Source organism: Bombus vosnesenskii, unplaced genomic scaffold, assembly GCF_011952255.1.
Source record: "Bombus vosnesenskii isolate JDL3184/JDL3185 unplaced genomic scaffold, Bvos_JDL3184-5_v1.1 scf7180000013361, whole genome shotgun sequence".
In the NCBI taxonomy this organism is placed as follows: domain Eukaryota; kingdom Metazoa; phylum Arthropoda; class Insecta; order Hymenoptera; family Apidae; genus Bombus; species Bombus vosnesenskii.
This window is the reverse complement of record NW_022882994.1, coordinates 181,084-200,986: the sequence shown is the minus strand read 5'-3', so window position 1 is coordinate 200,986 and position 19,903 is coordinate 181,084. Positions and strand designations below refer to the sequence as shown.

General features: G+C 39.7%; 1 protein-coding gene across 4 annotated transcripts in view; it reads right to left on the bottom strand.

The window, feature by feature from the left end:
• The window catches only part of LOC117237173 (protein grainyhead), a 161,760-nt gene that overhangs the window by 127,036 nt on the left and 14,821 nt on the right, over nt 1-19,903 (bottom strand). For 3 of the 4 annotated variants that reach the window (XM_033500891.1, XM_033500892.1, XM_033500893.1), the window contains exon 3: nt 15,577-16,349. In XM_033500891.1, the coding sequence (XP_033356782.1) occupies nt 15,577-16,349 (773 nt within the window). The remainder of the gene's footprint in view (nt 1-15,576; nt 16,350-19,903) is intronic. The other variant, XM_033500894.1, reaches the window with a different exon arrangement.

Genomic DNA, 19,903 nt, shown 5'->3' with positions numbered 1-19,903 from the left:
CCAACACCGAAATTATTATGATCGCGCGAATTAATTGTTCCTTGGGGGCAACGTGCACGTTGAACGTCGTGTTTGCCGTGAAGCGCACAAAGCGAACGAGGGGCAGAGGGAAGGCGGAAAAGATATCTCGAGACAAAAGAAGTTCTGGTAATGAGAGTCTCGTTAAAGAACCCTCGATCTCCCCACGTAATTTCCCGACGGCCCTGCGGAGGCCAAGATAGAGAGAGGAGAGAATTCGTTCGAAACCAGGTCCCTTCCCCAAGACTGTCCCCCTATCCCGCCGTAATCGATCTTTTTCGACCATTCCGATCAGTTGGTCTCCTGGTCGGTCAACCTTTTCCTTTTACTCCTCGTACTAGCTTTAAGCCCGAAACAGAAGAACCACGTGGGACAGATCGAATCCATGGAACGCCAGAGATATTCGCAGAAACGAGGCGACAGAACAGAGAGGCGGAACAAGACTTCCGTTAAGGAGGAAGAAAGAGGGAAAACGAAGGATGAGGATGGCGAAGTGGCCGATGAGACGAAAGACAAAGGAAGAAATCGGTGGTGAGTGGAAGGCGAGGCGAGCATCGTAATTCGATAAACGTACAGATCGACGATTTTGTGCTGGTTTTCTGGGTAGCCGGTCGCATAAAACACCGAATGCTCCTCGATCACGTGGCATGATGGCGATCGAAACACGCCATGGGGGGAGGCTTTTATGCGCGAGGGAAGCACATCGAGGGAACTCGGTACGATGACGAACGCGTGTTTCGAAAAGAGGACAAGGAAGGGAGAGGAAGGGAAGATGCAGTGAGTGAAAGAGGGGAGGGCAGAAACGAAGGACACGCCGGTGGGAATTAACAGGAGAGACGAACGACGCGGAGGTCCGACGCTTTTCCCCGTACCAGCGCCACGATGGCGGCCATCTTTGCCCTTCCTCCTCATCTTCGTCGTCCTTTTCTCTTCCTCACCTCCGTTACCGTTCTCCGCTCCTCGTCCTCGTTGATCGTGTGTGCACGTCAAACGCCAGATCGAACCTTTTTCTTTCGAATGTGTCGTCGTCGTTGAACGGTGTTGGCTTTCCTTCGATGTAGACTATAGATTCTTATTTTGTCGGAGATTTAGGGGTAAAAAAGGAATACAAAAGGCGTGTGGAGATTGTAGGTCTTTTACAGTCTCGAAATTCAGTACGCAGCGAATGTAATGAAAATTGCTCTTGTGTTAATTCTATGCGGTAAACGTTGAGATGGCATGGAAAAGAAAACGTAGAATTTAGAGAAACGTCGAGAGAGACATTGGCTGGACAACGATATATACCTAGGAAACATCGTATCGATCTGGGAATATTATCTAGAAATATTCATTAATTTACAAATCGTCGTAACTATTACATTGTACATTTACATTTCCAATGATTATACTGCTTGAACATTTCTACCTCGATATTTCCAACATACTAATGTGTTTCCTCTAAAGAATATATATCATGTATAGATCTGGTAAACTTCTATTCGAAGCGATAATCAACCTCGATAAATCTATCACTGAATCGACATATACTGTAAAAGGCACCTACTCTATATGTTTCTTTTCCTTATGATCGCACTTTGTAGATCACTTCCTCACCTACGCGCCGTGAGATCACGTAACAAGGAGATAAAGCCCGTTTGTTTTTCACGCGAGCCGAAAATGCGGAGGTGTACTATGCCGTTGCTATGCAAAACGTGTGGAAAATGTGTGTGAGTACCGTTTTGGTAACGAGTGGGAAGCGCTCGTACATAGAATCGTAACGGAAGCTAACAGAAAAATTTCCTGTCGTATACTTGGTCCACTTACGATTATTAATAGTTCGTGCTACGACTTTCGAACGGTTCTATCTGATTTTTCATCCAAGTCGAGCCACAAGGCCATCCTATGATATTTTTCTATTTATTATTTATAAGTTATCATTTTTTAAGCGTCCGATCGAGAATACTTTTTGTTGCAACGATAGTTTGCAGATACAGTTTCATTGATTGATGTTTGAACTATCACTTTTTTGTCCGCGTTTATACACGCCGCGGAACACTATTTTAAAATGCCGCTGACTCTCGGTTTTATAGGTGTTATTGGCTCGATCCTATCTGTTGAATCTACGCTCCGTTTAATAAGCGTAGTAGTAGCTTATGATAGATGCTTTTACAGATTCAGTTTAATCACGCTAAACGCCAGTGCGCAGGGCGTTGCCAGCGAATGAAATCAACGCGCTTAATCGATACATATTGTTGCGTGTAATCGACGGAATCTACTCGATCAATCAATTCTTTTGCAACCGGTATGGAAAACAAAATGACAAGGACTAGTTCTTGGTAAACCAATCCTCCAGACTATCGAGTAATAACTCGAAAAAGTTATAGAAGCTTGTGCTGTTAAGTTAACGACAATTATCAGATAACACTTTCAACTTTCCTGCAAAACTATGCTATAAATTTCTATCGATATTTCTTTCTAGTTAAACCGGAATTTTAAATGCTATAAATTGCTCAATAATTCTGAAAACCTACAAATTTCAACGTTTCCTTTTCCTATTCAGCCACTGTTAATTATCTCTTACGTGACGCTTTAAATTTCCACGAAAATTACAGGAATATGAAAAAACTTCATGTCACAATCTTTTAAAAAGTCGTTCAATAATTCCACAATTTTACAAATATCAATGCTTCTTTAAAACCCACCCCTTCTCAATTAAACCATTGCTGATCGTCGGTCATCTCGATACTTTAAACGCTGAAGAAACTTACAAGAATGTTAACGATCTCCGCACAGCAATCTTTTACAAAAAGGTCGTCCAATAATTCCCAAAACTTCCAAATATCAAGGTTTTTCTAAAATCCATCTTCTTCTCAACCAAGCCATATCTAATTATCAATTATCTCGACACATTAAATTTCGAAGGAAATGACAGAAAAATGCTAAAAATCTTCGCGATTCGTGTCAAAAATATTTCTCTAAAATTCGCGCATTTTCAACCTGCAAATCATCTCTCACCTCGATACTTTAATCTGAACGACGATCAATTTTTAATCTTTAATCTTCTAACATAATCGTATACGTGCAAAGTCTGTGCGAATCTACGTATAAACCGAGCCTACGAATTTTACCAACTTCCATTGCCATTTTCCACCCATGAAACCCAAATTTTTCCCACGTGCACGATTCGCAGATCGAGATTTCCACCGTGTCCAGGGTAAAGTCGCAAGAAACGCATCGCAATTCAGCTTGCAGAGTTCATCGAGGACCGGTATCGATCTGGAGAGCGCGTTGCTCGCGAGAGGATGCCGGGACTGCGGCCCTACGCTTGGGTATGAGTAATACGTTCAGGCATGTCCGATCTCCAGGTTCGCAGGCACGTCTCTGCCGAGTGAGATTTTTCTTGCACGCGCCGCGTGCACGCACGCACGCTCGCCGACCGCGCCACTTCTTTCCCTTCCCTTATTTCGGCATTAGTTCTTACCGGCCTAAGGCAACATAAGGACACCACCACGACGACTAATTGGAGTTCTTTGGCCGCCGGGGACGAGCTACGTGCATCCATTTCAAGTACAATTAAAATCGTTTGGGAAATCGCCAGCTGGACGCCGGTCGTTCCTGGTGAACTGCCAGCTCTGCTATCAGGGGAGTACGTATGAGGTTGGAACGTGTCTGCACCGTGAAACTGATGGAGGGTTAATCCTCTTTTTGTATTATATATATATATAGAGTGTTTCCTTTATCTGGAAAACTCGAAATATTTCTATAGTCTGTAATCTGTAACTATGAAAAAAATGTTTCAACAGAAGCTGTTTTGCTGAGAAGAAGACATCATATGGTGTAGATTGTCTTCTTACCGGTCGAGTACAGTGGAGCAGATTTTAACGCCAACTTCATTTTTTTAAACAGAATGATACATTTTCCCCTGCAAAAAGATATTAATATATTTCTGTCGAGAAACCATTTCAAGTTCAATTTGTCAAGTTTAACGTATGAGAGATAAGAAGTGGTATTTTTGTGTTTATCTTTTCTATGCCTTAACCTGGAGTCGGTTAACTGGAGTTCAGGGAGATACATTCGTTAAATTGGATATTGCGATGACGTCAGTTCGGATGAACGGAGTTGAAATAAATCGAGTTCTACCGTATTGTATTTTTATTAGCCATGAAAATATAATGTATTCTATAAGCTAATGCGATGTCTTAAAAAGCTGTTACTGCTAAATCGAGCTGAAACGCAGATAGAACGGTATATACGAAGATGATTGATTTTATTATACGGGCCTTTCAGAAGCTAGATTGATCGACTTCACTTTTTATTAATTTGCGAGTTCCATTGCATAAGTGCACGATTAATATTCAACGCTTAAGAAACACATAAGTTACTTCCAGAAGCTCGTTCATCATAAGACAATGATATAAGCGATAGAAAATTCCAAGATAAATTTAAATCGCAGTCCGCGATTATGATATCTGCGCTATTAATTAAAGTATCTGTCTAGAATTCCATAAATAATTCTCGACCATTACTATTTTCTACTTTCTACACTTCCATTTCACATAGAAATCGTGTCTCGCGAACCAATAAAAGATCGCGCCTCTGTAAACAAAATTGAATTCAAATGACAGCTGGCGGATCTAGGTGAGATCTAGATACGGAAAAACAGGCGAAAAGAAGTTCACGAGCTGCGTGTTCGACCGCGAGGAGATATGTCGACACGTGGAACGCAGGCCTGGCCTGTTATCTCGCGTATCGTAATCAGTCAGCGGCGCGAACAGAATTTGTCTTTGCGTCAGCCGATTTCCATTGCTGAATGATTACGATACGGTAGCGACCGGATCGCGAGCTAACGGGGAGAGAAAAAGGGGCGGAAGGGGCGCGAGGGATATTGGGAAATCTTATTTCTAATTTTAGTGCGTGTTATGAACCGATAGATCGTTACGCTCCGGTGATCGTAATAACCGACGGTTTGTGCACGGGTAAAAAAGTGTCTGATCAAAGTTTTTTCGGGAAAAGTGCTGGCGTCTCGTTTCATATTTTCTGCTCCATGATATTAAGTCGTATTATGAGATCTGTCGTTTTTGCTCTAAATCTTGACGAGGTTCTCGCAGAATTTTTTACCTGTCTGCATAATTTCCTAATTAATATCGATCTTTAATGGTGAAAATTTATAGACAATTGACAGAATGATGGAAGTATAGTAATTATGTGTTTTATACATTTTACAAAAACGAGATAGTGACGGTGACGACGATGTCTGAATATTTGTTGGCAATAGGTACGCACTGGTTCTCACTTATTTTTCCTTTGTTTATCAGCAAACTGTAGATGTAAGAACATAAGGACTAAGGATAGTTTTTGATATTTTCGTGCAAAAATTTTCAGCAAATTCCAAATTACGAAAGATTTTACACGTTAGAAATAGAAGAATTAAATTCCATACAGGAAAGTATTTTGAAAGACAAGAAAAAAATATCTTTGTAATTTTATGTCAGTGTCGCGGCCACGAGGCAAATACGTTGAACGATCTAATAGATATGTTTTTAGCTATTTGTTGGTAGGTTTAAAATTGTCTGGAAGTCGCGAAGTTATAAATGATCATCGTCGTTAATTGATGGTCATCGTTGGAATTTGAGAAAGTAAGTTTCACCAGCAAAGTGACTTCCCCTGTGATACTCTGATAGGTCGACACGTTAAAGACCGTAAAGGATAAGGATATAATTTCTACGAGGAAAGGATATTAACTTATTGCACGCGGGGATGTTAATTTGATTTACATATGTTATCGATTGCAAAAGATGGAGATCGTTGCACCGGTTGTTGCGGCTTTTAAGTACCACGTATGGCCGAGATGTAATTACCATTTACCTATATTTACTCACGAGTAATTACTGTAATTTATTTTCATGTAGGATAACGCTTTAGTAATCGTTTTTATCGTTTACTAGGAAACACTCTTTCTCTCGTTAAAGTATATTCAAACTTTCAAACTCTATATTCCTCTTAAAAACCATACAAAAACTCACTCTTTTTCTCTGTCATCCAGAGATGTTATGACGCATCCTTCAACCATAGATCTCCATTCGTTGTCTTAGAAATCACAAAATACGCCCTTTTCTTCGAATAATCCAATCCGACCATTTTCGATCATGTCGCAAGTAAACAAATTTAGATGAAACTTCTTCCACAAGTCGGCCTTCCTTTGCATTTAACCGTTCTTCGATGTAATTCAAGTGACTGCTTCCCTTCCAAAATACAGGATTCGTCCCTATCCTAACCAACCCCGTCTCTACAAAACCCAATTATTTCCAAATTTACAAAAAACAACGCAGACGCTCCGCCTAAAGTACTCTTCAACTCTAGAACTCGAACAATTTTCCGAAAAGTCACGAAACTCGAGCCTTTCTTTTCCAAATCGACCGAGATTAAACGGAGCTTGTATCAAAAATCAGCCGGCGTTTCATTTTTAATCACCGTTCGATCCAATCGAAGCGACCCCTTTCATCGGAGAATCGAGTCAGCTCGTCAGACTTTCATCGATCGATGAACCAACCGCGACATAATCGTTTCTTCTGGACATTGTTCGAGAGTCAGGGGCTTGCGTCCCCGGAAGCCGCAAAAACTCGGGAACCGCGCATATATGTATACCCGCGGGGAGGCGGTGAACGCTGAAAACACGACGGATCAAAGGCGCCTCCGAGCGGCGCAAGAAGCGGGTGCGGCGATCCGCGAGGACAACGAGACGAGGACAGAGCGAGGGATATGTCCGGTTTACATTCTGCTTTCCGCGAACGCGAAACTTTTTACCATGATGCACCGTCATTACGGCAATTTGCCGCGCATACGAAACGCGGCCCCTGGTTAAACTCGAAAATTCGAGCTGCAAGCGAACAAGGAGAAGCCCCACCATTTCGTTCGTTCGTTCGTTCGATTGCAATTTTATGATCGTCGTTGAGCGGATCTTCTTGCGAAATTTTCTGAAATGTTTGTGTTTTTCTTTTTGTCGTTGTTGTACCGATTAAAAATTTTCTTCTTCTTCTATTCTTTGAATAGGCGCGTCGCATCGACAATACGATCATTGGCGAAGGTTTTCGCTTGTATCTTCTCTAGGATCTTCTACTATGTGCCTGTCTGTTTGATAAATTTCCAGAGGCTTTCTCTACTTTTGTTTCGAACTGAACGCTTGCGTGAGCTTCTTGGGGTTTTGAATGTGTTCCGTGGTTCCTATAATATCGTGCGTTTCAGAATCATGCGTTGTACCGTGACTGGTGATGTAATAGAAACTTGTAATAGTAACGTAATTTGTTCGTAACGGAAATTCGTGCGTTACGCTTGTGTGTTCAATTAGCAGTGAATAGCTTCACTTGGTCGTTTCTATTGTATAGAGGTTCGGAGGTGGAGGAGGGATTCGAGTATCGCTTTGCTGTTTTATGTGATCTTGTAGAATTTATGCCAGTCCATCTCTCATTCCGCTTCTCGAATAATTTCTCTATCTAATAGATTTCTTAATATCTTTGAATGGTATACCGAACTCGCCTTTGATAGAAGAAGTCGGTACGATGAATAGCTTGCGAATAAATTTCCCTTTTCCATGTATTAGGTCGTCCGAAAAGTTTCTTTCGTTTTATAAGGAAATAATGGATGCACAACATCTGTTTTATATTATTTTATCGAATTACGTATGATCCATTTTGTTCTATCAAAATAAAGATCACAACGTTCGACAGCGTATGTTTCATGTTTGTATAAAGATGCTTCGTTGTAAAAAACGTGTCTGTAAAAGATAGACACTTTTCGGACAACTTAATACTTTATAAAATATCCTGTTCTTTTTCCTCAACTAAATTTAAAGAAGTTTCAGATTAGGCCCATTTCATATTAGGTGCGTTTCAAATTAAATATGCCGTAAATTGGTTACGAATTGAGATAGTACACATTACCGATCATTTCCAATTTGACTGTACTAATTTTTCTCGAAATGTTTGCGCTTAATATCTTGTACCTTTTACGTACGTTCTCATATATCGTCTTCAAATTTGACCGATACATAGAATTACGAAACTCGCCTCTTCTTAAGATTCAATTCATTTTTTTTTCTTATTTGGATGAATTTTACAATCAATTCTCATTGAGAATTATAAGTAAATTTTTCTGGCGTGGCACTATGTCGTGTTTAATAAGTGTTTATCGTGTGTATGATTCTAGTTGAATCTAGTGCTTAAATCTAAAGGGTAATTCTTTTTAGCCTTTTTAGTCCTTTTAGCCTGCGGATCTGATCCGACGTGTCAAGTAATTGAGTAACTAGTGGGTTTTGGTGTTTGTTAACTCTTATGTTATATCCATTACTGAATTTGGATATTTCTTCTTTGACTGAAGATATTCATGAAATTTCGAAATACTCTATCTATAACGTGCAGAAACTATACACATCGATGTTTTCCAACCATAAATGTCCGAATACTTTGGTGAGTCACTGCGAATATATTTATTTATAGTTTATTCTAGGAAGAAAATATATAATCTATTATACGTTGCATGCAGGCATCGCATTAGCATCTGGCGAAGGAAAAGGAGAAGTGCGCGTTGCGAATCTCGGGTCGAAACGTTTGCGAGCTGGTCGTAAACGCAGACACGGCCCGCGGGGAGGTCTGTCAAATAAATAATCCGCCGAAAGCGTGTACACGGCACGGCTCGTGCCTGTATTGTTCCCGTGTGACGTCACATCCTCGAAAACACTATTATTACAGGCCCTGTGCACCCACCTTCGCCGCATTAGCATAGATTACGAGCGCTCCCCTTCGAGCGGTCCCGTTTTTCTTCGGTCAGATCGCGCTTCCATCGCGGCGGATTTATTAAACGGAGGCCATTTTCTGGTCCCCCGCTAGGCTGCTGCGTTACAGTGTTCTTTGTTATTCCTCGGGATCGACGTTAACGCGGGTTCAACGATCTTGAATCCTTATTAGAGCGAATAAAGATTCATTGCTCGATATTCGACTCTTGTCTTTTACATTGCGTTAGGTAATCGTCGTTTGGATAAATTAACTTTGCATATCGTTTGCTCTGTCGCGATTTACGTTCCATTTCGAGTGGATATCAAATGCTTTTCTATCTTCTTCATACTTTTCTGTCGCGCGAAATTCTAAAAATTTCAGCAACGGTGCCACCTTAAATTGTCCAAATTTAATCGCAGTTTAATCTCATACGAGAAAATCGCACGAGCATTTTTATTGTTCGTGACGATCGACAAGACGATTTCTATGTCTTTAAAAGCTTCAGCACGTTGCACATGGAACTTATATTTTCATTCGCGTATATCAAATTTCTTCTTTTTTTAATGCAGTTGATAATCGAATTAATAAAGCGAATTCAATAAACGAAAGTAGCAATATGCAAATCTCGAAGAAGATTCCATACGTAGCAATGTAGTAGTTTTCGAATATCGTCTTAGCTTGTCATGTGTTTGTTTAAAAATGCATTCAAATGCGTTCCTTTCTTATTTAGATATCCAGAGAGAGGGACAGAGGTACAATTAACTCATAGAAATAACTCGACAGCGGCGGTGAACTTTCACGTTAATTTAATTACGGACCACGGATCGGCTATAATTTGGCTGATTGGAAAAGGAATGTGCCGGCAGCGAGATCTCGCGAGTGCCTTCGCGTTAAAATCGCGACGAATGAACTAACGAAAAGAAAAAGGAAACGCTTCGTCGCCTTGTTGCGAAACTTTCGGTTCGATCAAGCGGACAAAGAATGTTTTCTACGAAAAAAGCAGTTTCCTCTTTTTATTTTCGTGCGTGAGAGACGCTCGTCAGGAACGTTAACCAGCGCACCGTAATTTCGTTGAAGGAATCGCGCGAAATATATGCAAATTTCACCGCGGCCGGTCCCGAGCATCGCGCTCTTCGTCTCGTATTTTAATTTTATGCCGCGTATCGCAATTTAGTTTCGTATTTCTCAACCACTCCTTGCCGCACCACGAATGTATCAAACCCCTAAGGAAGTCGCGACAGACACTTGGTCCACGTAATTCTTCGATAATAAAATGTCTGAGAAACTCGAAAAATAAAAATCACTGGCAATTTCGCTTCATTTTGTCGGTTAAACGAAATTCACGTAAACACAGTCGGGATAATTTTATATCGAGAGCAAAACGATAATAAATATTTTATTTGCAGAGTCAAACCGTTGATAAAGAAAGGAATGACGTATTTATGTAATTTTTATCCAGTAGAAGTTACATCGAATAATAATTCATTTCTGGTTTCTGTACATTATTCATTATCATTACAGGTTACTGCAATATAACGAGAAAAGTCAGAGAAGTCGTATGCGATTCCAACTATCGATCATTACACTTCGTTCTTAATAAGTTTTATCGGACGAAGCAAATATCCAAGTAAAGTAGACGATATATTCTCTGTCGTGATTTCAAAATGTTAATGCTTACAGTACCAATCGATGCTAAACTATGCAGAGAATAATCTTGAAAGAGCCGAGGGATTCAGATCAAACGTCGATAGAACTCCCAGATATAGTTCACGAAACATCTATATGTTTTGTCGAGAATAATATTAATTTAATTCTTAAAGAAGAAATTCACGTCAAAGGGTAAAACAATTGTCTTATTAATAATTTTAAATAACGATAAGAAATTTCAAAGAATAAAGTGACCCAAATAAAATGAGCGAAGAATGCTGAAGAGAAATCTGTCAAATCTATTACTTTCCCCGGAATAATATTAATCAAATATTCGATACACCTTGACCGTCATTTCGAAACGCTTACTCCGAGAGTCAACGACTTCGATCCACGGATTCATAAATATGCAAGCCTCGCGAAATTGAATGCATTAATATTCAATATGCCGTGACACGGCGATTAAGCTCGATAAACAAAGGCGGACGAATTTTAATCAAACGCAACGTATCAAAGCTTCCCGCGGCTCTTTCGTCTCGCGACAACAAAGAAGGACAAAATGGCGATAAACGGTGGCCGGGCAAACTCGATGGCGCCGCGTGCTTCGAGGTCAAATTAACATCTCCGTTGTTCCGCTCGTCCAGTTATTTCCCTTGACGCGGCCTGCCGGATTATCGATAGGATTCGGCCGCGACGAATCGAGAGTTCGGCTCGGATTTCGTGGATGCGAGCGTTTAAGCTCCGATATAAGTAGCTTACGGAGAAATACTGGGAAAAATCTGATCTGTAATAGCTTCCACATCAGTCGCCAGCCTTTTTCACCCATTTTAATCTGATTATCGCCTTCTCATCGATTGTGGGTTGATCGTTCTTTACGAAGATCCGGAGGAAGTATGTTTTTACACTTATGAGGACCACCGGAGAAAGATACAAGTAAAAAACAATATGTGATAGTAGATAAAAGTAAATAATAATACATTTTTTTACAATATTGGGGCCCTGTGTTTGATGGTTAGAAGAGTATCTTAATTATTGTATGTAGTTGGCAAGAAGATTTTTTAAATCCTTTCAGAGATCAACTTCGGTCTGTTAAAGAAACTGAAATAGCTGATAAATCTACGAAGTTTCCTAAATGTTTCTAAATATCTAAGGTCAAATAAAAAGGGAGAGATTTGCTAATGTAAAATAAATGAAACGATTCTAAAGAATCGTTTCCTTCATCAAAAGAATCATTCCTCGTATGTTCAAGCTAGCAAACCCACGTTGCCTTGAGGTAGAAGCAAGCTTTCGAACAGACAGTTTGCCCCTTTTCCCTCGAAACATTGCCAACAAGTTTTTCCTTTCCTTAAATGTTTATGACGTGAAAGCGACAGAATTGTCGCCGATGGTCCCTTGTCGCTTGCTACCGAATGGTGAACAGAGAAGAAAGGATTCCGCGGAATTTGGTTTCGGAAATATTGAAAATATTTATAATAAGCGCGAGAGCGAGGAATAAAAAGCGAAGAGAAACAGACGGATAGGCGTAGATAGAGAAGGAAACACATGGAGACGAGAGAAAGGCGGGGAGAGAAAGAGAGACACGGTTGTTTTCGAGGCCCCCAAGGTCTCCACGTGCATATCTTACGACCGATTAATTGCAGTTGATTTTTATTTGTTGCAAAAGAGCAAGGTGTGCGGCGACCGGTGAGTTTAATGGTTATTTGTTCGCGATATTTCGTGGTATGTATGCGTGTACTGCATACAGATCGTTTCTAAATGCGCGTTACAATGTGAACCGAAAAATTGGAACGGCGAATGAAGATTTCTCATATAGATAAAGAACGTTATCTTCGTTAATTTTGATATTTAATTATGATACCGTCCATCGATCCGAAGGCTGTAGATTTCCAATTTATAATTTTTATAAATTTCAGGAGAAGGAAATAAATTATGGAATTATGGCGTGCCAAATTCCTCAAATCGAAAGCTACTGGTCAGTAGCCTTCCTTTTCAATCACAGCAAAGCGAGGACTACTGATTTTAGCTTTATCCGCAATCTGGTAAAGTCTTAAAAGCAAAAATAAATTACTATAGCGACCGCGGCGCTCACCACTATATCTACCATAAAATTCGCGCTAACATTCCTCCGCTAAAAAGGCAACTTTTTATTTTCTTCGCCCATAAATACATCGTTCGCCACTTAAATTCTAGAAATATTCGACTCCAGGTTCTCCCGTTGTAATAATTTTTGCACTGCATTTTCTCGTTCCTTCTGTTCGTTCCTTTTTCGTTTCATTTTTTTCTTTTTTTTTTTTTTTCTTTTTTCGGATTATTCATTGTGTCACGGGTGGCTGGTCAGGCGCGCAGTTTAACGCGCGCGCGCGCGCGCGCGCGTTCGACATAGCGCGGAAGAACGTCATTTCTAAATATACTAGGCAGAAACATTGTTCCCCCGTTTAGTGGTATTTTGCTCGCACGAGAATATATGGAGATACGAGCGCGATAGGGAAACGTTACAAATTAGTTGATCGAGATCTTAATTGCATTTTGAGTTCGACGGATCCTTCGGAATAATTCGCGCACGGGGTGGTGCCCGTGGAGTAAGCGACACGTGGATTATTTATTCGACGCTCTCACGCGTGTACCGTATGATTCAGGTGCAGCATAGTGGAAATTGCTGGGCAATTTTCTCATCGAATACGTTGCTTGTTAGAAATATGTCAAGCGAAAATAAACGACGTTTTCTGTCTATCGACAGAATAGTATGATAATAATTAACGAACGATCGATGAACCGATAGCGATAATTTATAATTTATCATCTTTAGTAACATATTCAATAGTCGAACAAATAATTTATAAGCATGAATATAAATATAAAAATTTAATTATAATTAAAAATAGAAAATTTATAATCATAAAAATAAAGCAAATAAATTGATAAGACCAAGAAAGAAACATAACGAACGATGTTTTTTTGAAATGAAGAATGAACGATATTTTCTTTCATTTGTTAAGTTGTAACATGTATTTCCTCTGCTTCCTCTATTTATATATAATGAATATAAAACAGCAGGAATTTATGGTACAGTCCAATAAATGCTACAATTGAAATTTTCTAAAAATTGTACTATTCATATTACTATGATAAACTATTGTCTTTTAAGATCATGATTCTGGTGGTCTCTTGTAAGTATCGATTATCCTAGTACATGTTGTATCTTATCAAATTAATAAATAAATTATTTTTTCCCTACTTCTATACACTATGCAATTTCTTGATACTTTAGAGTTTCGCTGCTATTGAAGCATACTTTGCGCCGCCGCTTCAGTTGTCTGGCTACAATACTACTGAAGCGTATGTAGCGCCGCTTTAATTGTCTGATTACGTCTGATACTACTGACGCAACTGTTGCGTCTTTGCTTTCTTGCATTCCATAAACCGACTTACACTAAATATCTCGTACTTTTTATGTATATTTTCAGATCTTGTTTCAAATTTTATCATTATGGTCGTGACGATAGATTTTCATTACTAGATCGCGAATTTGTACGCATTTATAGAAAATTCGTATGTGCAAAATTGTATATAAAACGAGGAAACATATAAGATATTCAAAATACAATGTTTTTTATAATACTTGGTAAGTAAAACAATATTCCGGTGAGATTCTACCTTCTTAAATTAATTTTTGATTAATTTTCCAAAATATGAATTTGCATAAAAATCCGTAGTCTGCTCGTCGCCAACGAAACTTCAAAATGTTTCGTGCAACACATACGATATGTTCATATAATGTTTCTAAAAAACTTCTAATTGTCCAGTACTTTCATAGAACATTTGTATAATACGATCAAATAATTGCAATAAGGCCAAACTGATAAGCAGAACGACCGTTCGGCTATGGCGAACGTCCTTGCAGGGCACACTGCGTCTGCGTGACGCTGTATAGGCACGCGGGCGCGAGCAACACGGCGTCCTAATAATAAATTCTACGCAGCAACGTGACTTATCCGCGACTGTGCTCGCGGGTAGGTGTGCGCAATAATTGTTAATTGTCGACGCTGATACACGAGGCCGATAAGGTTCGCCGTTTCAACGTGCTCACGCTCTCTCGCGCGCACACAACAGAGCTATTCGATTTTTCCATGCCGGTGAACAGGCTACTGTCCACGTGCAGACACTTTCCTCGCTACTTTACGGCTTATTAAGGCGCGACACCGTGCAACGATACGTTACTTGCTCGATATAGAGCCGCCTCGAAATGCTCGTACGCGATTCCTCGCCACGCCGTGACTCGTTCCGCCGCGGAATTTCATTTTTCCATCTCGTTAAATTCTACACGTACGATTCGTTCCGTTTTCTGCGACGACGAAGCTCGTTACTTTAAACGGACGAGGGAATTTTTGTTTCTTAAGATTTTGCAATATTACCGCGTATGCCAATGTTAATTAATATCTGTAACGTTATTTAAAATGGATTAACGCTGTCGCGGTTTCTTGCGTATTTTTGGAATGAACTTTATTCGTTGACATTTTACTTAATGCAGCCTTCGACTTCGATCTGGCACAGATTTGTATAATGTGACAACGCTTTCTGATATAACAGACTCGATACGACATAACAAACAAATGTAAAATGAATCTCATCGATTATCATAATGAGACAGCGTGACTCTTCATCAACTAAGAATATATCTAAATTCTTCGATAGAACGTGATTTCCACTTTACCAAAAATACTTGGAAGTACTTACATTTCCATATTCCACCACATCATCTTAATTTTTGTATTTTCTCAGAAAACACGCAAGGTTTCGATTTCTCCTAACAACCAAAATCTTCTTCACCACCTAAGAGCTGCGAATTCTTATGCATTTATAGAAATTTTAGCGGTGCAGTATGCAAACGTATAGTATGCACATAATGTGTCAAAAATATATAAATTGTCCTATGCATAGTATCCATTATAACATTTAACCAATCAAAGAAATTTCTAATTAAATTTCATTCTTTCGACTGTACCCACGAGAACATGAACACTATTGTTGAAAAATGTTTAGAGCGGTATGAATGCTTCGCTAAGTTTCATCTTTTAAATTGTATCTATAAAACAAATTTAATAATATCTATTTGCATAAAGATCCGCAGTGTTGTCAATAAAAACAAAAATCATTAAACACTTACCCTGCACGGAGGGAAGCAGCAGCGGCAGCGGCAGTAAGAGTGAGTTGTTGAGCAGCAGCAGCTCCAGCTGCAGGGTCAGCAGCGACCAATTCCGACAGAACCAACACGGTAGTCGTAGTAGTGGCCGCCGCACAATTTGGAACCGTTGCGTTTACAGCATGGCGAACACTGGGTGGAAGATCATCCTCGTGTTGCAACTGCAGTTGAGGATAATGATGCAGATGTAACGCGGTCGTGGCTGACCCAGATCTAGGTGTAACACACGTGGGTGGCAATAATCCAGCTCTTGTGACTGCCGAGGGTGGCGATGGAGATGGCGGTGATGGTGGTGGTGGTGGATACTCGACCACTTGAACGCGATCCGCTTCGTTCTCGTAGATGATCTCCTTGTCGTGCGTGTACATGACGGTTTTTTGACCGTCGTTGTAAATTAAATCGATCATCTTGTGCTCACCGACGCTCAACGTCGTGCTGGCGGCCGCTGCGTCTGTGCCAGGCGTCACTCGGCCATCGGTGTCGTCCGTCGCTCGTTGTTGAACGTCGTCCGGATCAGTTTGGATATGTTGTTGTTGATGGTGATGATGGTGATGATGATGGTGGTGACGGTGGTGGTGATGGTGGTATTTTGGATGCAGAGAGTGAACCGTCGCTGGTTCGTGCAGGTCTAGGACGTTCACTGGCTGCATCGTAGCCAGCAACACCTGTTGCTCGCTCTCGTTTTGATTCTGGTTGCTCAGCGAGGAGGACGCCGGGGACACTGGCCCCTCCTGCACCTAGAATAGCAAAGATTTCCATAAACCAGTGCCTTTGATTGGATTAAGCTGACAAACCTGGGGTAGCTTGGGAAAATTTGGAAACTTGGAAATTTGAGCGTTTTCAAATTTAGACGTTTGTAAATTATGTATGGAAAGTATTGGACAATTTGGGAATGTAAACGTTTAGGCTTTCGGAAATTTGCGCGCTTACGAGTTTGGATATTTAAAAACGTTGGTAGCCAAAAGTTTGGACATTTAGAAACGTGGAAATATAGTAATTTGTGCATTTGAAAATTTTAGAATTTCGAAGAAAATGTTATTGTGATAATAAAGAGTTAGGGAAGGTTATCGTTTGTAGCGGTGAATTATTATATCTGCGATAGAATTCTGTTTACATAAACTTTTTTAGAATATTTTTTTAGAATATTGACATGATCAGTTTCTTTATATTTATAGAAAGCTAATCTGTATGGTGGTAATTGCTGTCTGTACATCAAAATGTACAATATTTTGTCACCGTTCGTTGGTTTCGAATAGATACACGAGCAAGCCAAACAGAATGGCAACTTTATTAAACGTTTTCCTCAGTTTTTTGCTAACCTCAACCGCCGGCGAACGTGATGATAGCTACTCTCCTAGAGTTACCTCTTAGTAGTCGTAATAGGAATATTCAAAGAAACTAGACAAGACGACGAGTTCAATTATGGTACTTGCCTTTTTATTTGCTACTAAACCTCTCGTTCTGTCAAGGCTCTACCATTAGCGAACGCGAGTACGATTACCATAAGCGATTAGAAAAGTTCTGAACACTGCGAGGAAGTTTTCACACAGATTGATTGACAGATTTCTCTTCTCTAACAGAAACTCTCTTATCGATATACCTTTTGTTTTATATAACTCTAAATAACTCTAAATTATTACTTTCTTCGCATTTGATCGAAACTCCGGCATTCGTCGTTTTCTAACATTTTCAATAAAAAATAAAGTTAAAACTCAGTTAGCATCTCTGACTCTCCAAAATCTTCAACCATATTTTTTTTATAAATACGACGTAATCAAGATTCCAATTAAAAATTCATAAACTAAATTTTTCTTCAAAACCTCGTTCTACGATACAAAAGGCTAAAAGAACACTGGTCGAGTTCAAGGATGTAATCGAGAACAAAAGATGAATCGTCAACCCCTATTCAGCTTAGGGTTTCAATACTCAGTCGCAAATTTTCAAGGGAGATTGGTTGACGAGGGTATAGTCCGAATATTCTACAGAGAATCACAGGTTCCATGGGGAATTGAAAATGGAACGAATCCTTTGTCGACAAGTGACAGGAAAAGTAAGGACAGCGTTCGTGAAAGCTTTGAAGTAGGATACATGGTGTGAGATTAGAAGCTTATATAAATAACAAGTTATATAACGTTGCGTATGTAGGCTTGTGAATATCGATAGACCTGTGGACCAAAATAAATAAAGTACTATCACGAGATATCTCTTGTTAGAATTTTCAATAATCAGTAGGTCAGATGCTTATATGACATTCGTATTTCTATAGGAATTGTAGTCAAATTTATTTCATTCTCTAGTTATTATGAAATTAGTTAGTACTTTACCGTAGACACTTTTTCTGTATATTACTGTACCTTTAAATTTTACATAAACGTACAATCACTCGTAATTTACTAATTTATCACTAAAACAATCTCCAGTGCAATCACGATAAAAGCCATCATCAGGGAAAGTCACATTGATGGATGAAATTTCATCTCAGTACCTTTTCTCGGTATCTTTCCTTTTTCCTGTAAAGATCAATAAATTCTAACAAATACAGTTCGATATTTTATCACCATTCTGTGTTGAACAAAGAATGTCAGAGTGATTATTTTATTATTATTCCACGACTAAATGAAAAATTATTATTCCCGACGGTTGCAAGTAAAATTAAATTGTAATATGCGATTACGAGACAATAATATGGGATGAAGAAATTCGTAAGGAGTGAAATTTCACCCACGATAATCCCTGTAACGATCCATGCATCTCTAAATCCAAGATCCAGTCGAGCTTCTCAATTACGCGAACGTTTGCCAATTATCGATAGTCGCGTGGCTTCCACAAAATTATTATTTTATCGAGGCACGGTTCGCCGGTTTTAGTCACGGAAATTTACGTCGCGGTGCTTTATGTCGTAACGACAGTTTAACATTTTCGAATGCTAATCGACCCGCAATAAAAATCTTGCTGGTTAATCGCTCCGTAGAGACCAGTCCAGCCGAAGTCGAGTCGAATAATAATTAATCCCCTAGGTGTCTGGTAACGCGTCGATCGGCAAATATTTTTAATCGCGCCAGCAAAGATCAAAGTACCACAACGTCCACTCGACTTTCTAACGGAGTCATCGCGTAAGTGATCCTTTTTCGTCACGAAATTCAGGGAAGAACTCGCCGCGTTACTTTCATTTCCGAGACGAATCTAAAGTTGGCTAATGTTAAGCCGGGTATTTAATCGCGCCGAGGGATCGCGATTCGAAAGCGGCTCCATCGCGAAAAGTTTCTGAACCAAACGATCGCGCTCTTGCGTTTCCTTGATCCGTGGTCCACTGGTTTGAGATTGTCAAGTGACTATGATCGATCGGCGAACAAGTTCGTTTCAAGGATTTTGTGGTCGAAGGGAGCGTGAAGTGTTAGGTTCGTTGTTCGAATTCCTGGAATTGGTTTCTTGAAAAGCTGTAGGATTTGTTGGTGGCTTTGAGAAAGCTGAAAATATTTTGACAGATAGTATGCCTTTGTTCGAATAAAATGATATATAAAGAAACATTGGAAAACATTGGTGGAATTTTTTGACGAAACGAGAATCGCGACTGTATATTCAACAGGATGAGGAACGTTTCTAAAAATTGTTTAAATTATGAAATTTATCGAACATGAAACCAAAACATATCTTGTATCATCGTGTGTTGTCCGTTATTCAAAGTTAGCATATGCGATTCTTGAAATGGACACGTGAAGTACAAGATGAATATTTCTACATAATATTCTTCTAATCGGAACATTCGTATGAACAAATAACGTCGCCAGTATTAATATACGCGTGATTTTATCCTGCCATGTTATTCGATAAACGTTCGCTCTGAACAAAACGCGATAATATTCTTGAATAAATTTGAAATAATAAAAACTCGAGATGGAAGAATTATCTCGAGTGCATCTCCTTCGTCTGATTACGCGATTAAACATGCTCGCACAAAGAAAGGATGCAAAATGCTTCTGCTCATACCACGACTAATTCCGTCATTTAAAAAAGTGTCTAAAAAAGGAGTGGAAAGAAAGACATAATAAAGGAGGGACTTAAGCTCAGAAAGTTGCCGCCGTCTCGTGAATAAGTGTGTCCCATCACGCTAACGACGTCGTTTGGAATTTCCCACGTGTCGTCGGTTTATGGCGGTTTATGGCGCTTTCCAATGGAATCAGGCCGAATTACCGCGAATCTTCTCTCTCCCTTCCTCACATCTCTCGCGGAGTCCTCGGACGAACGAGCGTGCAATGTCATTTACGATCGTGCACCGTCCATTAACATAATT